Source organism: Lichenostomus cassidix, chromosome 14 (assembly GCF_008360975.1).
Source record: "Lichenostomus cassidix isolate B80296 chromosome 14, HeHo_3.0, whole genome shotgun sequence".
In the NCBI taxonomy this organism is placed as follows: Eukaryota; Metazoa; Chordata; class Aves; order Passeriformes; family Meliphagidae; genus Lichenostomus; species Lichenostomus cassidix.
This window is the reverse complement of record NC_139495.1, coordinates 11889989-11907891: the sequence shown is the minus strand read 5'-3', so window position 1 is coordinate 11907891 and position 17903 is coordinate 11889989. Positions and strand designations below refer to the sequence as shown.

Sequence of the window (17903 nt, the reverse complement as noted above, 5' to 3'; positions counted from 1 at the left end):
CACATCCAGTCAAAGATCATTTTCCGTGTCTTCCTTCCACAATTTATTAGAAGAAAAGGGCAAACTGTTGTTGGGTACTTCTTCCAGCCTCTTCCCATGGAAAGATCAAAATTCCAAGCTATCTAAAACTAAAATTCGTTCTAATACTGACCTTAATTGGTGTAATGTGAATTAATGATAGAAAAATAATCCATAATTTTTTGAGGGGTTTGGAAACAACACTTATTTTTTTTAATGTTTCCTTTGTTCGATCATGTGCTGTAGTGTGCATTTGCTGGTTCAAAAAATTCAAATTCAAACGAGTTCCTAACTCAGCCATGTCAAAGAAAACCACACAAACTGTAGTTAATTGCAATTATGCTTTCAGTTTTACTAGACTATGTAGTTGTTGGTATTTGCATTTCAATTTAATTCCATTTTTCCCATCCAGTAGAAAGCAGATGAAATGTGCACATGAAGGTTTCCCAAGGTAGATTTGATTCTTTTCCATTTTGAAATATAATGGATCATGTTTTCTGTATTTGAGGTCTCATTAGTGAGGTTTTACTAAAATCCAGGGCACAGAATGGCTTTATTTTTTTAATGAAAATCTCATCATTTCTTTCCTAACGCAGTAAAAATAAAACACAGTGATGGTTTTCAGTTTGACATGTGATAATTGAGCTAGTTAAAATGATCTGGAGAAAAAGGGTCTGAAATTCCTCATGCTTTCTCAGAAAGTGTTTTCTTCTTCATTTTGTGTGTAAATGTGAAACTCTGCAAATTACACAGATGGGAAAATTCCCTTGGTTTTTAGTGGTTTTAAAGCATCCCAGTGAATCTGGAGAGAGACATGAGGCTTGACTTGATCACATAACAAGATTTTGTTGCAATTCAGACCTAAATTAACCATGTGCATATGAGACTATGAACTCTGCCTGCTCTATTGTAATGATAAAAGTAGTTTTTCTCTCAATGATGATGCATATTTTGTATTCATATTATCCTAAGGCTACAAAACTGTTCATTAGCAAATAACATGTTACATATCAGCACACCCAGTGCTGGAGGAGGGGAGTGCTGGCAATGAGAGATGTGAGGTTTTCAGCAGTGTGGGTTTACAGGAGGTTCATGCACTGCAGTGTTACTTAGGCCATTGTTGTAATGTGTGAGGCCATATATTATCATTTCTTAATATCCAAGATCAGGATGAGAAAAATCTGCTATTAAGTGTTTTCTGCTTGAAGTGTTTTGTTTATCTTTTTCCATCCTGTTCCATCTAGATCACACCAAAAATATGAAATACCCTGTTCAGTGCATAGAAATTAACATTTATTTACTGTGACCTCGTACATCCAAGGTGTTGCATGCAGAATATTCTCATGCACACCTTTTGCCAGGTATCTGCCAAGAAAACCTCTGGCTGCAATTCATACCTTTTGATTATTTTCATCTTTTTAACTTTTTGTTTTTAAATGTCTGAAGTCCCCCAAAGTAAACACACAAGGGCAATCACGTCCCTCTTGCATAATCATCACAAGCACCAAGGAGTGAAGTGCAGACATGTAAGGTGCTTCATTTAGTTTCATCAGTGCTTCCACTATCAGTCATCCTGGCATGGGATGAGTCTAGTTCTTTATCATTTTGTCAGGAATTAACCAGTGCTAGAGCTGATTATTTATTGAAGATTATTGTTGTCTAAAGTAAAGGTCTCATCTTTTAAACAAACTGTAAGGCCTGTTTTTCTACCAGCACATTGAAATTTGCAAGACTCTCCTGATGCAGGTAGCCAGAAACATTTTTATTTGCACTTTTTGTTTGCCTTTTTGTTTGCTTCACAGCCACTTATTTTAATGCCTCTCTTTATCTTTCAAAGTGTGTGTGGTGACTGGCGTGTTGTTGGCAGGTATTCAAAAGGTAGTTGTGGCACGTGTTTTATTCTATCAAAACATCAGGAATAGATATTTATTTTCATTTAAAAACAGGATATGTTCTGTTTTGTGTTTCATTCCTGAATGCAGCTGCTTGTTTGATAACAGGGCTCATGTTGTTAATTGGATTGCAGAAGTCAGTAGATTTTGAGGCACAAAAAGTTGAATTTTTTATTTTTTTCAAATAAGTGGTTCAGTAAGTGCTTTTGTGTCCTAAATGGTCTTTGAAATAAGTGCTTTCCAGTGACTTTTGACTCCCCAAATGAGCAGTTGCTAGGAGAGCCTTTCTTTGAGAGTTTGTTAACAGACAGGATGATTTTGCTGGCTCACCTCATGCTTTGGAGATACAAATGCCTTCTCTTTGCAAAGACATTCATGTCAGGAGTGTGCTACACGTTGGCAAAAATATTTGAGACATTTTTAGATGTTCCATCCTCCCCTGTTCACAGATGTGCTTTTGTCTGATGCCCATATTGCTATTCAGGATGCTCACCCAAGGGCTGTAGGGTAGAGAGAATTATGGGCAACATAATTCAGAGAACTGCAGCCATAAAGGAGGAACATGAAACAGAGATCAGTAAAAGGATAAATATGTTTTAAAGTTTATACTTGTGGTGCTTTGAAGCTGAGCCCTCTGCTGCTCTCAATTTAGATTCAAAATCCCATCTAGTGCCTTTTAGCACAGTTAAATTTCCTCCCACTCCCTTTGCCCCACCTGGGCAGCCAACAGGAGGGAAGGAGGTGGAGTCACAGGGTTCTTTCCTAGACAGGCCTTTCTCTGGCCATGGTGGCCTCTGTGGTCTAAGAAGGAAAACTAATCCTCTCCGTGTTGCTGTGCCCCATTTCCTACCCCAGCCTGCTACACCAGGAGCATTTCGTTCCCTTGGACATGTGCTTCTCTAGCTGACTAGCCATGCAGAGGGTTTTTTCCTTTCCTTGTTTGGTTTTTAAGTTTTTAAGCTTTTCTAGTTTCAACTTTCAAAGGAGATTAATATTGTGACAGTAAGAAAAATGCACAAAATTACACCCACAGCCGAGAATTTGCCTCCTCCAGCTGCTGCAGAAGGGTTACTTGGCAGCTGCTGGCTCGGATACATCAACTCCCATCACACTTGATTAACCCACACAGCTATGGGCCAGCACATTGTTGGCTGACAAGATAAAGTTAAGTTTAATTACTGTTATTTTCACGATGAATGAAGTATTTCCTCCACAGGCTTCAAAAAGTTAGATGAGACAGCCGTCACTGGGAGAGTGGTAAGGAGCTGAAATATGAGACTGCCTTTCAGCTGTGAAGAGCAATCTGTGTCTTCCAAGATGTTATTTTTTTTTTTTCCTTCTCTCAGACAAATTGTGGCACTGTTAGTGTAACTTAGAGGCTGAGAGATGTCTGTCAGCTGCTTTGACAGCAAAAGCCTGACAGATCTAAAATTCTGTCCAATCTTTCATTTTGGATGGTGTTGATCAGTGGCCTTCTGAGGAAAGAAAGAATTTGAAATATTGAATATTCCCTAACCTGTATAAAGTTAGATTTTTGCCAAAAGTCTCAAAATTTGAATGATTTTCTATCACCCAAAATTTTGCTAAGAGATATGTTATACCCTGATGTTCTGAAATATATTTCTGTAGTCTGTAGAATTGGAGGGTCAGGTAAAAATCCTGTGGTATTTTCAGGAGGAAAAACATTTTAGCTCTTCTTGACTGGGCATTTTTCAGCTTCCCTAACTGTATTTTAGGTACATGGAGTAACTGCAGTCACTTCTGCAGAAAAGGTGTCATACAGAGCTGCTCCTTACTCTGAACTTGCTCATGAGTTTCAGAACCACCCCCCCTCTGTCACCAAACAGTTAATTAGCAGAATATAATTATTGTGCATCAGATGGAGATAGAAGTAGCTTGAAAGGATAGGAATAGTTTGTTACTGAGATTTTGCACTACACTTTTTCAGTCTTATAAAGCCTTGGTGTTTTATGATTTTCCCCTGTGCTTTTGCATTTCATTATATGGCCAAGGCAGAAATAAACCTAGTGTGCATTTAAATTCTTCTCATCTTGGCTTTTGTGATTTTGAAAAGCCTTGTTGTCAGTGTCTGGATTGTGTTTCGATTCCAGCAGCAGTTAAAAGTTTTATTTTAAGTACCATAGCTCTGGAGTTTACAACATGCTTTTGCTCAGGTTTATTTTTTTATTCCCATTTACAAAAAGTGCTTCCCACTCCTCTGATTTGAGCGTGCTTTAGGAAAACCCCTAATTTTTCCATTGCAGTAGCTCAAAATAATTGTTCACTGAAGGGAAAAGAGAGTGTGGGTGGGGGGATGTTCTGGAGTTTGTACTTAGCTGGGAGTGGATCTACCTGTGGCTGAGCAAACCCCAGTAATTGGCACTTCAGCACAGCTGAGAACTATAATGAGTTTGCAGCGTTTCTCTTGCTCTTCTCCTGCTCCTTCCCCTCCAGCCTGGAGATCTGTACCATCACACATGGTCTGCACTCCCTCTATGTCTGCAGGCAGCCTGGGTGACCAGGCTGGCCTGGAAATGCTACATGAGGTGTCAAACGTGAGCAATAAATTGTAGATCTGCCAAAACACGGATACAGAAGGTACAGAAGATCCGTGGGTTCTCTGCCAGTGCTGGGAGGACAGGGATTGTTTCAGAGCAAGGCAGTGGCTGATTTGTACCCCTTGAGAGCTTTGCAGGACTTGGCTGCAGGGTTCTCCCTCTGAGTTTATCAGCTCTGAGTGCAGCACAGCCACTCCTGGGGTTTCTGACCTGGTGCTGTGTCAGCACAGACACTCGGGGTACAAACACACAGGGACAGAGCTGGCTGTACTGACTGCATCCCACAGAGCATCCCTTTCCTGTCACAACACTCATTTCCATGCTCTGGCTGTGCTTTCAGTTTTGCCAGGGTGGAATCAAAATGCTCCAGCTATTTGGTTGCCTCGTAACTCTCAGACTTATCAGAAATGTTTGTTCAGAGAAGGAGCTGTCCTGGCCCTTCTGGCCCTCAGGGAGCCAAAGCAGTGGCTGAGAACTCCTCTGCTGGATACCTGAACTAGTGCTGACTGAATTCCATGGCTTCAGGGAGCAAATCTGCCTGCATTTCAGCCAAGGGAATCCACCTGGACTTTCACTCCACTTCTACATTCCTGGAGAATGCCTTGTTTCCTTACTTATTTCCATACTTCAGATTCTGATATTAAAGATCAGGAATCAAAGATGCCTATAAATATTGAATTGCAATGACCTTGCTTGAAGTAATTTTATCTGTATTTTCTATACAATAGTAGTAATAGTAATAATAATAGTAATAATAGTTGTTATTATCACTAATTGCATTATTAACTGTTATGTTTTTGTTTGCTGCAGGCTGGAAATTAAATCCAGTTGTTGGTGCAGTTTATAGTCCAGAGTTCTATGCAGGTAAGGATTGCTTTGTAATTGTCCAATTGGCCATATTTGATTTTAGTATTCTTTAAAACATGCAAAAGTACAGAATATGTACTTGGTGTGAGGTTTGGTTTCTTTGTGTGATTCACATTATCTGTAAGTCATTTATACATTTGTGATTCAAGATTTTATGTTACCTGGGCATACTAAACTTTATGTGGAAGATATATGAATACCTTTTTATTGGAAAGTAGACAGTATAACATGAAATGTACTGCAGTATCCTAGTCTTACATGAGATTTTATTTTATTTCATATTTCAATACAGTCAGTTTCTTCCAGGAATTACTTAGTAAGGAAAAACAGCAAAAAAATCGTGTCTATAAAAATATGTATTTTTGTACATACATATATGTAGACACACACATAGGTATAGGGTATCTGCATTGATAATTTTTTCCTGAGCATTTTTATTTCAATTTTATATTTAGTCTGTCATTTTGATGTTTTTGTATTTTTAAATCTATATTTTCACCTGAGACCAGATCCTGGTTGCAGTTTGGAGCTAGAGAGATCCAGTCTTTTTCTTCTCCAGTAGACAACACTGAAAAACTTTGGTTAGTTTGAGGGACTTCGGGGGATGAAAATGGTTGAAAAGGACACTGTTACAGGCAGATATTTGTGGTTAAAAAAGCTTCCTGTGATACAGCCAGTGCTTCTACTGAGATAGATAGAAATGTTCCACTTATGGTAAAACTGGCCCAGTGGAATAAAAATACTAACTTGGCATTCATGGAATTGCAATATTTAGTATAGGCAGAATTTATTTCCTTGCCTGATGTATGTCTGTGTTGAAAACAGGAATTTAACATTGATCTCGTTTGAGTAGTTAGTGAACCAGCCCTGAACCTGCATAAATTAGAAAGTCAGAGTTATTAGTCATTTTATATAAATGACTTTGTGTTAATGACAAATATAATCATATTCCCATAGTACAGTAATCAATTTTCTAATACGTATGCAGAATTAACAATCTGACTTATAATTGTCTCATGAAGTAGGGCATGAAGAGTTCACATAGTTTGTAAATTAAAATCAATATTTTCAATCTCTCCTGAAGGTAATTTTCCTAATTTACTGGACTTTTCCCTAACATTTATTTTGTCTTTTAATTATAAAATGGCAGGTTATTGATTTTTTTGTATAACCTCCTAAAGTCCCAAGTGCATTTTTATTGCCAACACTAGGGAGGTGTTTGCCCTTCTTAATGAGAATCTTTAATTACCATTAGAAGAGTATTAATTTAATTTTATGAATTATGACACGAACTCCACCACACCTTTGCAGAAAGTTCCGTCAAGGTACTTCATTTATTTCAGATTTTTTTTTTTCTGTCTATACATTCAGGCAGTTTTATGTTTGGGTTTTGTTGCCTTTTTTAATGCACGTCAAATGCGCTTTCTTTATACTGACTAAAAGATTATATTTCTCACATTTAAACATTTAAACTTTCTCTTAAACAATTTAGTTAAAATTGTGCAGATCTCCTGAAGTTGTTAGGAAGTGAAACAGTAAAACAGAACTGGAGTTCTTGCATGTCAGAATAGAACACTAATTTAGATTTACTTTGGGTTCCTTCTACCATCTTCCTTAGAGAAAAAACAAATTAATTTTTGAAGATTATAAAATTAGAAATGTGATTTTTGAGACAGTAGAAGTTCTACTTATTTGGCTTAATTATCGTCTCCAGCACTGACATGATAAAACTACACCAACTTTTCCACAGTCAGAGCGAGAAGTTCCTCTCACTCCTAATAAATGATGAAAAATTTGGCCACTTCTGAAATAAAGATGATACATTTACAGAGAAACTGTTGATTTAAAGTACCTTTAATCTTCATAAATAAGTGAAAAACAGAAGGTTATACAAAGCTGTCAGGATGGCACTGATGAATGGCAAATTCCCCTGTTCCTCAATTGCCGGCGGAGCCGCAGCCGCGAGGCTTTCCCCGTATTGTACATCAAATCTGCCAACTCATTTCTGTGATTAAATATTCCATCAGCGCGGGCTGGAAGGCGGTAAAGCTTAACAAGATTCATAAGATGCACCACTTGAATACACATAACTCACTTCCTTGGCTGGAGAGCACCCCGCATGCACAGGAAAATTAGAATTGAGTTAAATTACTCCGTAAGACAAGATCAATAGAGAAAGGAGAAGATCCCCTAATGCAATGCAAATCTAAGATATAGTTATGTCCTGACAACTTGAAGCAGACAATTAATGTCAAATAGGGAGGAACGCAATGTAAATCAACCCTAAAACCTTGAAGATAATGGTAAACAGTAGGACCAGTGACATGATTGTTATAGCTCAGGGTTTTTCTCGGAGTGTACAGTTCTGTGAAGAAAAACCTTTATTGAGCAAACGCGCCGCAGCTAAAAATGGAGACTATGAGATGCACAACAGACACTATGGCAGCAAAGTGTTACTTGAGGACTGTGAAATACTATCTATTTACAAACCACTATGGATTTTTCTTCCTGGGTAGCCTTTCTGAGGCTGCTTTTGTGGCTGTGAAATGCTCACACTGCAGTAAATTACAGCGATCCGCCAGCGTGGCTCTTTAGCTATGGTGGTGTTGGAATGGATTTCCAGTGGCACTTTTGGGAAGGGCCCTCTGCATGGAAACTCCTGCTGCACTTCCCAGGCCTAGTAAGACTCCCTGATGGCCACCAGTTCCTGCCCTTCCCACCCTTCTGCTGGGAAGTCCTGGAATGATATTTCTGAGAAAACTAAAGGGTTTTTTTTTTTTCATTTACCATTTCCAGCTTTTCACAGAATTGTGCTTTTCTGTATGTGATCAGGGATAGGAAATCTTTTTAAAAAGTTGACTTACATCCACACAGTCTCTCTCTCTAGTGAATAAAAGCATACAATTGAAGGGGGTTTTCCTCCTTGTGAAAAGGAAATGCTTAATGAAGTTATGATATCCATTTCTTATCTTTTCCAGTCAATTATTTATTAAATTTGTAGGCAGGTCCTAATAAGGAAATTTGTAAGAATCACTCTGTGATTTGTCTCACAAAGTCTTCATGGAAACTGGGATAATTTTTTCATCTATTTGTACATCCATCCAGTTTTAAATACATCTTACAGTTTTGCTATATTTAAGCTAGAGTCTGTTCTGTTCCCCATACACCCATTTATGGCTGAGAAAATACAGATTTGTAGCTGGGTTTCTTTACTAGGTGTGCTCTGGTACTTTCTTTGTTTCTGTGGTTTGTTATAATATCATTTTCACCTGCTTATTTTTATATTGTGTATATTTTATCTGTAATACTGAGCCTTTCTTTCGCCTCAGGCAGTCTGACAGCTGAGTTCCATGTTGTTCCTTGCAGTTATTGCAGATCTTTTTGGTTTTCTCTTTTGGGTTTTGGAATGATGAATTTTTGAGCAATCTCTTGCATTCTCCTTATTGAAATATAGAATATTGTTGCACCTGTATTGCTACAACAGATCAGTCCTTTAAAAAAAGGTAGCTTGAGACACAGTAAGGCCATTTTTAAAAGACTTTGTCATTCCTGGCAGAAAATGTTTTTGTTATACCTGTTGGAGAGGCTCATTTTTGGCAGTTCCCAAATGCAAGGTGGGGGAAAAGATGTTACAGAAATTACCTGGAAATCTAGTGAATAGTTTTTCAGAGAACAGCTGAATTCACAGTGACTCCCATCAGAAAATATTCTTGTCTGGTCATAAGCAACAAACAATATTTCTAAAATTTCAAAATTTAAGTTGACAGTGGAGGAAAAAAGGACTGAAGACTAAAGATGAAGAACCATTAGAGCAACTAATGGAGCTCAGCTTAGTGGAAAGGAGAAGATCCCATCCTCCTTTTACTTAAGGCACTATAGTTTTTCCTGAATTTCATTAAGTTCTGGGAGTTTCAGGAGGTAGTTTCAAGTCATCCTACATAGCACCCAGATTTTTGGGCAATTATTCCAAAGATCACTGGCAAAACTTTCTCCATCACTTAAAATGAAAGAGAGGTGAAGAGTTTGTGCATTTTAAAGTATTTTATGTACCCTCAGAAGACAGAAGTTTTAGGTGCCCGCGGCTCTTCGGCATGTGTGGGTTTGGAAGCCAGAAGTATCCACCAACAATCAGATTTTGTAACAAACTTCCTTTCAAAAATCTGTTCAGAAGTTTGGAATATCATGCTATATATAATTAAGAAGTAAAGAACTACCATAGCAATATATATATAAACATGCCCTTAAGTAAGAGGAAACCAGGGGAAGAGAGGATTCCTGTACACTTGCTAATACTAATTCTCTTTGTTCATGTCTTAAAGCATCTATTTCTGGAGTGTAAGAGCACCTGGGATTCATTTCATCTTTCTAGTGTTCCTCTTTGAATTTAAATGAGTCTTGCATAAGCTCAGCAAATACCCTAGAAACACTTCTCAGTGAAGATGTTTGGAGTTTGTGAAGCTGAATTATATGCTTGCACAGCAGTTCTAATCCTGGGGTAAAAGTTCACTGTATCATATCTCTACAGCAGAATTTCGGTAAAAGCTCTCTATCTGTACGTAGATTTACTCTTTTTACAATTTGATTACTTACACTTAGATTTAAACTTTGCTATGGACTAAGCAGATTTTACTAAATAACCATATTTTCAGTAGTGTTAGACAAGCAGGTTAAATAGTTTTCCTACTACAATTAAATTAAGTAATTATTTTTTAATATTCCACCTGTGTTAGATAGATGCTCCTTCTCAAAGCATAAAACAAAGCTGTAACTGTTGTTTCAAAAATCGTAATGTCAAAAGTACCATCATACAAATGAGGACTTCCTAGTTAGATTAACAGCACTGATGACAGCTAATGCATTTCTAAAACTCTGTGGAGCTTTTACAAGCCATTACAGAGGAAATCCTGGTTTATGAAAGATGAATAAAACCAGTAGAAAAATGGAATGCAGCATCTGCACTAGCTATTTACTTAAAAAAAATAAATCCAGAATTAATTGTGCCTTATGCTACATTATAATGAGTTCTTTATTAAAGTGTACACCCTCATGGAAACTAAACAAGGCTTATTCAAAGATAATGCCAATGACTTATTCTTTTAAACATTAATTTAGTCAATTGGTTATGTATTTAAATCTGAAGCAGCATTCATACACTTATATTCACCATTGTATCGAAGTCTGCACATTTAAACATCATCACAGATACTGTCATTATTACCCTTTTAAGGGTGTTTCTCTTGGATGTATATTTAATCACACAGTATATACTTAGGCTTTGATAGCCTTCCTATGTGATCTCTAAAAGAAATTCCATAGAGTTGTTTATTTAATTGTAAATCTTGAACTGTAGATACAACTTTATACCAGAAGATAAGAAATGGTTAGGAAGGGAGTTTTTGATTCTTCAAAGTTTGTGATACTGGATGATGATGGATTTGTTCACAAACAGAATCTGGAAAAAGAGGAAATCTGTATTTGCTGAAAATTTGAGTTCCTTCAAAATGGAGGAAAGTGTCTGTTTGGGGGTGGTGGTTGGATCTCTTTGCTTGATGGTAAAATCTTGCTCAGAATTAGGTCTTGATCTGCAGACCACATTTCCATGTTTCTCCTAATTCCACACAGTAGGAGTTTTGCCTTGTTTCTTTAGAGATTACTTAACTACCACAGAAGAAAACCTTCTGATCAAGCAGGAGCTGTGCTGTCCTTCCCTTGTCATTGCATTGTTTCTAAGTTCTTGTGTGTTTGTTCAGATGTTTTTATTGTGGATATCATTGAGCCAATTTTGAAGGGCTAGAAAAAGTTAAACACTGTGCTTTACCCAAAAAGAAGAGTCTTTGAGGAAGAATTGTGCTTGGACTTCTCTTATTTAAACATCATTGTGGTGCTGAGCAAAAGTGGGTTCTATGGCTTCTTGATTAGTGACTGAGCTGGTACCTCAATTAATTAAATAATTAAGGTAACAGCCTCTCTGGACTGTGCATGGTGTAGGTTTAGAGGTTGGGTATAAATCCAGCTGTTTTAGAGCTACTGCTCCTGTCTCACCAGCTGCTTGGACAGCACAGGTGAGCCTGGCTGGGCACTGCCTGGAGCTGAGCTAAGGCTGCAAGATGCATGTTTAGAGTAAAGCTGAGGCTGTAATCCAAGTACCAGCCATGGGTACACAGAAAAAGCTCAACCTCAAGAGTCTCTCAGAGGAAAATTTAAGACAAACTGCAAGATCGTCACTAAACCATTTGTTTGTTCAGAACTGGGTGGGATATTTGTAGTGCTGGATAAGTTATCAGCAGTTATGTGGAGGAATAAAATCCTCTGATTAGAGGAATAACAAAGTTAGGAAGATCCATGCGTTAGGATGGACAGTCAGGCAGACAAACTATTCTGAAATGTAAAGTAATAAAGTAATATATGAAATGTAAAGTTAATACCGTTAAGTGGAATGGAAAACAACTCTGCTCTGTGTTAAACCTTGATTACATCTGTAAATTAATGCTAAAGCAGTTTAAGATTATGGTTAATTGTATTCCAAACATATTGCTAATGTTTTCTCTTCCATCTTATGCATTTTTTCCCATTTTGGGCATTGGATGGCAAGATCCCCAATATGCACTGTAATTGCATTTCATAATACTTACTGAGAGTAAATTTTAAAATACAGAGTTTTCATTCATTTAGTGATTATGGAGGTAGCTGAGATGGGCTGTGCCTTACAAGCTTTACAAGCTCTGGTAGTTTGGTGCTTTCAGCTTTTCTTTGGAAATCTCCAAGGATAGTATTGCTTCTGGTAAAAGTGAGAGCTTTGGAAAGTTTGGAAACATTGCATTACCATTTTTGTAATGTTTTTTCATGCTCCTGAAATTCTGGAACCTGTCTGGGCTGGGAAAGAAATAGACTAGCTAAAGCCAGGATTGTGCATGATGATTCAATTTTTGGTCTTTTATATTCTCAGCTTGTCATTCAGAATAGAATTTTATTTATAAGTTAGAACCAGCATTTGCTGGTGTAAGCAAAGAGAACTGAGGGATTAGCAATTTGCATCTCTGCATCTAATTGCATTAGATTTGCATCTCTGTCTTATAGATTTACTGAAATAGGTAATTTACACAGAAAATAGTGTCTTGACACAATATGAGAGGATAAAGCATAAACACATCCACTTGTAATCCCTCCAGGGCCATGCTGAAGCTGTAGTGTTTGTGTTTGGGCAGAAAGGCTCCAGTTTCATTTATTCTGTGATTCTTTTCCTGTTGCAATCTTTATTCAACAGGCAGACGTATGAATGCAACCCATTTTAGTTATCAGCAGAACATGAGTGCATTTTGTATATTCTCAAGTATCTTATTTCAGGAAGAGTATAATACCAGCTCAGAGTTTACTTCCCAAGTTTATACTTCAGAATTTCTCTCATGTTTGTTTCTCAAAGTCACAGATGAACCAAGAACAGCCATTATTTACCTGCTTACCTACTATGTCTGCTAGAGGACCTAGAAAAATTGGGAATAAAGATTTGATTTTTCAAAGATCCTGAACAACTTCATTGGGACACATGTCCCCGTGTAAAATAATGACAGTGAATATCACAAAATATCAGTATATGTGCATCTGAGGTTGAGGTTGTAGAGAAAAGTCTTTCAGTAAACATATTTTGTAGGAAATCCTGATGGTCCCACTCCTATGTTTTTTTCATGACTACATAGTGCACATCTAGCTTTTAGACTTTTCAGGTGACAGTGTGGGGATAAAGATTTCCACTTGGATGCCAATGATGAAGTTCACTAATGAGCACAGACGAACTCTCTAAGCACCATGCTGACAAGCACCAGCTGAGTTTGTGTTGTGGAGTAGTTTCATTTCAGTTACCAGACAAGGAATGCCTATGACTGGTTAATAATTTTTAAATTATCTTTGGAAAGAGCAGTTTACTGCTTTACTTTGTGAATGGAACCATTCCATGAATTGTTCCTGCAATGCAGCCAGCCCATGGGAAGGTTGGCTTGGTGACTGAACCAGAAACAAGTCAGTCACACAATGTTTTTAAGCTGGCATTGCTGTGCCACATACCAACAGTACCGTGGCACAGCCAAATTTTGCCACTAAAAATGCCAAGTTGTCCTTCCCAAAGCAACCCTTGAGAAGTTTAGTGGCTCTGTTGTGGATGCACTTTTCAGCTAGTCATGGGTGAATCTCCAAAGCAACTCATTGTGTCATGAGGAAGGAAAAGAAGGCAGGAAGGGGAGCAGGGCTTAGGAGAATCTGCCCCTTCCCATCTCCTGAGCTATCCACAAATCCCTTCCCAGATGGAGCAGCTATGAGTGGTATCTCAGTAGTGCAGAAGGAGAGATCCCTGTCACTGTGGTGTGAGTCAGATGTCCCACAGAGGGAAGAGCTGGGGAGAAGAGCAATTAGGAGGATTATCTCTCACCAGAGCTGCAGATTTAGTTGCTTGTCTGATTTTTACTTGCATGTTATTGACCTCTTCCATTCCCAGCCTGTGACAGCATCCTGGACACTGCACACGGGTAACTGGGGAGAGAGGTTCATTTCCCCAAAATCTGGGAAATTAATGATGTGGCCAGCAAGGAATAATGGGAAGGGTGGCTCAGAAATGTTTGCTGTAACATGCATTGCTGTTCCCTGAATCAGTGCCTCAGTTCATGGGGTGTTTTGGGGTCACTCTAAGAAGGGTGATAATAAAGAAACATCCACTGTGCTAGAAAAAGTGATGGAAAGGAAAATTAACATTTTAAATAGAATTTTTGGATGGAGAGATCCCAGGAAATGCCTTCGAGGTACATACATACCTTCACTGCCTGTTTCTTTGATGTTTTATTCCCCCCATCCTCTATTTTTAACAATGTATATGAGGTTATATGTGAGTCAGGGACTTTCTACCAAGTGTATGTGTAGAGCACAGATTCTCATTACCAGGAGCAAGTACACATAGGCTGTTCAATAATTCAATGTATTTCAGGTTTGCTGTCAGAAGGCAATATAGAAATGGGTTTGGACTTAGGAAAATCACCTTTAGACATCAACTACATTAGATTCTCCTCCCTACCCTCTTGATTAAGTGAAACTCTATATAAGCTTTGGTGGGATTAAACCTAGATTTTGTTTGTGTTTTTAACATATTGGAAGAAAGGAGGCCTGTGGTTTGGGGTTATGCTACTTTATTCCTTGTTAATAATGGATGAAACAATCCAGTGTATCAACACAGCCATCCATGAGTGGTTGGGTTAAAATCTAAAGGATATTATTCTATTTATAGAGATCCCAGATAATTCAAGGCCCTCACAGAGCACTTCTTTTTGAATTAACAGCATATTTAAAAGCACACTAAATCTGTGTAGTTTGACTATTGATAATGAAGGGCTAAGAGAGCACTTAACTACTTTATGTATTCAGGAAAGAGGCTGGAGAGGGTCTCTTTAAATTCCTCAGTCAGAAGGGACAATAGAAGCTAACACACACTATTATTGTACAACAGGAGCCTTTTATTAGGTGTTTCTGGTCCATTTCTGTGACACATTTTGAAATAATCCATCACAGAACAATATTTCAGACCAGAACAAAGATAATGCTATTTCTGTGTGAAAATGCCAATATTAAATTACACTTTTAGAACAGCAAATCAAGAGCGGACATGGATTGCTGATGAGGATCTTTGATACACCTGAAAATCTCCTGATTTGTTCATGAGAGATGCAGCTTTACAGTTTTCTTCATGCAATGAACACCGAAATGTTTAGGAATAGTGATTGTGGCAAAAGGTACAAAGGAAAAGAGTGATCAGGATGATCAGAACTTACCTAGGGAGAAGTGGATGTCATCCAGCTGGATTGAGAGGAAAAGAAAATGAAAAAAAACCAATCACTGAATTCAGTAAAAAATGTGTTTTTTAGACTTAGATAAGGCATTTAAAATAGTTTATAATAATATAGAAAAAAATGAGACACAAATAGCTTTAGTTTTTATTCACTTTGTCCTGTGGCTCTGTTTGGGTTTTTTGTTTGTTAATAGTATTACAGAATGTATGAACAGAATGTATGCTTAGCTGTGAAAGGCAGTAAGAAGCTATCTTGGTAACACACTAGAAAAAAACATGTGTACAGAGCAGCTGATTTACCTGGAAAGCTGAGAGTACAGCGGATTAGAGCAATGTAATCACCACTCAATCTGCTTGTGTGTAGTAAGTTACTTAGTTTCTCTATTACAAATGATCGTTTTAGCTCCTTGTGCACTAAAGCCCAGCGCAGACCAGCCCTGGATATTGGGTGGATTAATTGCTGGCACTGCAAATGCTCCTGTGCTCACCCTGGCTGTGAGGGCAGCATTTAGATGCTGAGAGAGCTCAGCACCACTGGCACTTTGCAGCTCTTGAAGAGCTTTATATGGAGCTGTGGTGCCTTAGCATTCCTGGAGTGAGAGGAGAACGTTTTTCCCCTGAGACTCACTTTATGTTCCAGGGAAAAACCCCAAAAAGCAATTTATGTCTTCCTCTTTCTCATAATTCCCCCCAAAATTCTTGGGCAGTGAATCATATGTAAATTGGAAACTTTTGGTTCATGAGCCATGGTACTATATATATATATATAGTGTATATATATAAGGTACTAATGTATATATATATACACTATATATATAAGGTACTAATGTATATTTGTTGAGGTGGTGCAGTGTAGGCTCAGGTTCTCTGCAATGGTGTAGAAACTTTAAGCCAGGAAAGGTTTAAAGTTGTCAGGAAAGTTTCCAGAAGTTTCTTCTACTGCCTGTGACAGGAGAGAACTGAGCCCATGACTGAGGTCTTCTACCACTGTTTGTGTTACATTTACATCAGCAGCATGATTTTAGCTCATGGTATGCAATTTTTTTTATACCGAAAATATTATTTCAATTTATATTTCCACAAATGATGGCATGAGAGATACCCAGTAATTGTGTAAATTCTTTTAAACTAATTCCAGTGCTTTCCTCCTAACCTGCCTGTAGTGCTGGCTACACAGTGGTTCAGTTTAAAGCTATTTTTAACAGACAGGGTTAAAAAACCTTTTATAATTTACTGGGGAGTCCGTATGTTTTTGTCCCTGGGTGCTACTTCTTGTCTCTCTGACTGTTTGAGAAATACAGGGATTTTTTAGCTCTGTCTTACATGAGACACTGAGTACTCTGTGCAACACCATGATTGCATTTCTGTAGATGAGTTTATATGCATCATGGAAATAACTGTACACAAAAACTTAGTTTTGAAAGTATGAAAAAATTAGGGAAAATGCATTTAGTCAGAGATCTTGAAACCACTGGGAACTGAATTTTAAGCATTCTAAAAATATTAATGACTGCACATCACTTTTTTTTTTCACAGCCCTGAATATTTTTAGAGTAATTATTTCTCAAAATAACTAGAGTGCTTCAGCAAAGGACCTCATCAAACAGTACATTCTTAATCATGGGCTGGAGGAGAAAACAGTGGAGGAAGAGAAGGATGAGTGGGAATAGTCTTTGATCTTGGGAAGTCTGGTTTTGTCCAGGCAGCATTGCAGGGGTGATGGCTGGGTCTCTGCAATGTCACTGCCTCTCCGTGTCCCCTCTGCCACTGCTACCTCAAAACTTTATATTAAAATCCTCTTGCTTAAAAAAAATCCAAACCAAACCTCCTTTATTCCATCACACTAGAATTTAGTGTTCTGGAGGAAAAATAATACTTTTTTTTTTCCCAGTGGGGAATTTATAGATTGTTTCTGTGTTCTGAGGTTTATCCAAGATCTTATTGTAAATAATTCAGTCTTCTCTCAGTTGTATTAATTGCAATTTAAATATTTTTAATACCAAAATTAGATGCAGCAGAAATAATCTTTTATTACTGAAGTCGATTAAAAAGTTCAATATTTTTTTCTAACAAAATCTAATAATAATGTTTTAGTTATCAGTATTAATTTTATGTACAAATTCAAAGGCAGATTGTCAAAATATAATTAGAAGGCTCTATGCAAGAAATTAAATACACTCTAGTAGCACAGATGAAAAAAGCATCTGTTTTGAAGTACTTTAATTAGAAATTAGATGAGTAGAGTAGAAAAAATTAGATTTGTATGAGATGAAATCAGAAAAATTATAAGAATCTTAGCTGCAAAGCATAGGAAAATATCTATGGAGCACAGAGGAAGCCAAGTGTTACCTAAGATTTGTGGTGAATAGTGTAAATAAACTGTAACCTTTGATTGCTAAAAATCTTTTTCTCTATGTTTTTTAGACATACTTGAAGTCATTACAGTTATGTTATTCTTAAAACCTAATGGAAATGCCTGATTTTCCCAATGTGTTCCTCCCAGCTGGATGAATGCCTCTGGGTCTTCAGCTCACTTGCATTTTCAGCCTTCTGCAGTGGCTCAAGTTTTGAAGCATCTGTGGAGTTAAATTCATCCACATTGCAGTGTGCACAGTCCTGGAGTCATATCAGTGTGCTGATAGAGCCTCTTTATTTCAGAACCCAAAAATGCTGCTTGTAATTAAGACCTCAGTAGGTACATTTGTTTGGCAGCTTCTCACAGGCATTTTTTTAGAAGGCTGAGAG

The 17903-nt window shown here is 37.6% G+C and overlaps 1 protein-coding gene across 18 annotated transcripts in view; it reads left to right on the top strand.

Annotated features, from left to right (window-relative positions):
• Positions 1-17903, top strand: part of RBFOX1 (RNA binding fox-1 homolog 1) — a 1091692-nt gene that overhangs the window by 1011276 nt on the left and 62513 nt on the right. For all 18 annotated transcript variants that reach the window (XM_085074907.1, XM_085074911.1, XM_085074910.1 and 15 more), the window contains one exon: positions 5279-5332. In XM_085074907.1, the coding sequence (XP_084931033.1) occupies positions 5279-5332 (54 nt within the window). The remainder of the gene's footprint in view (positions 1-5278; positions 5333-17903) is intronic.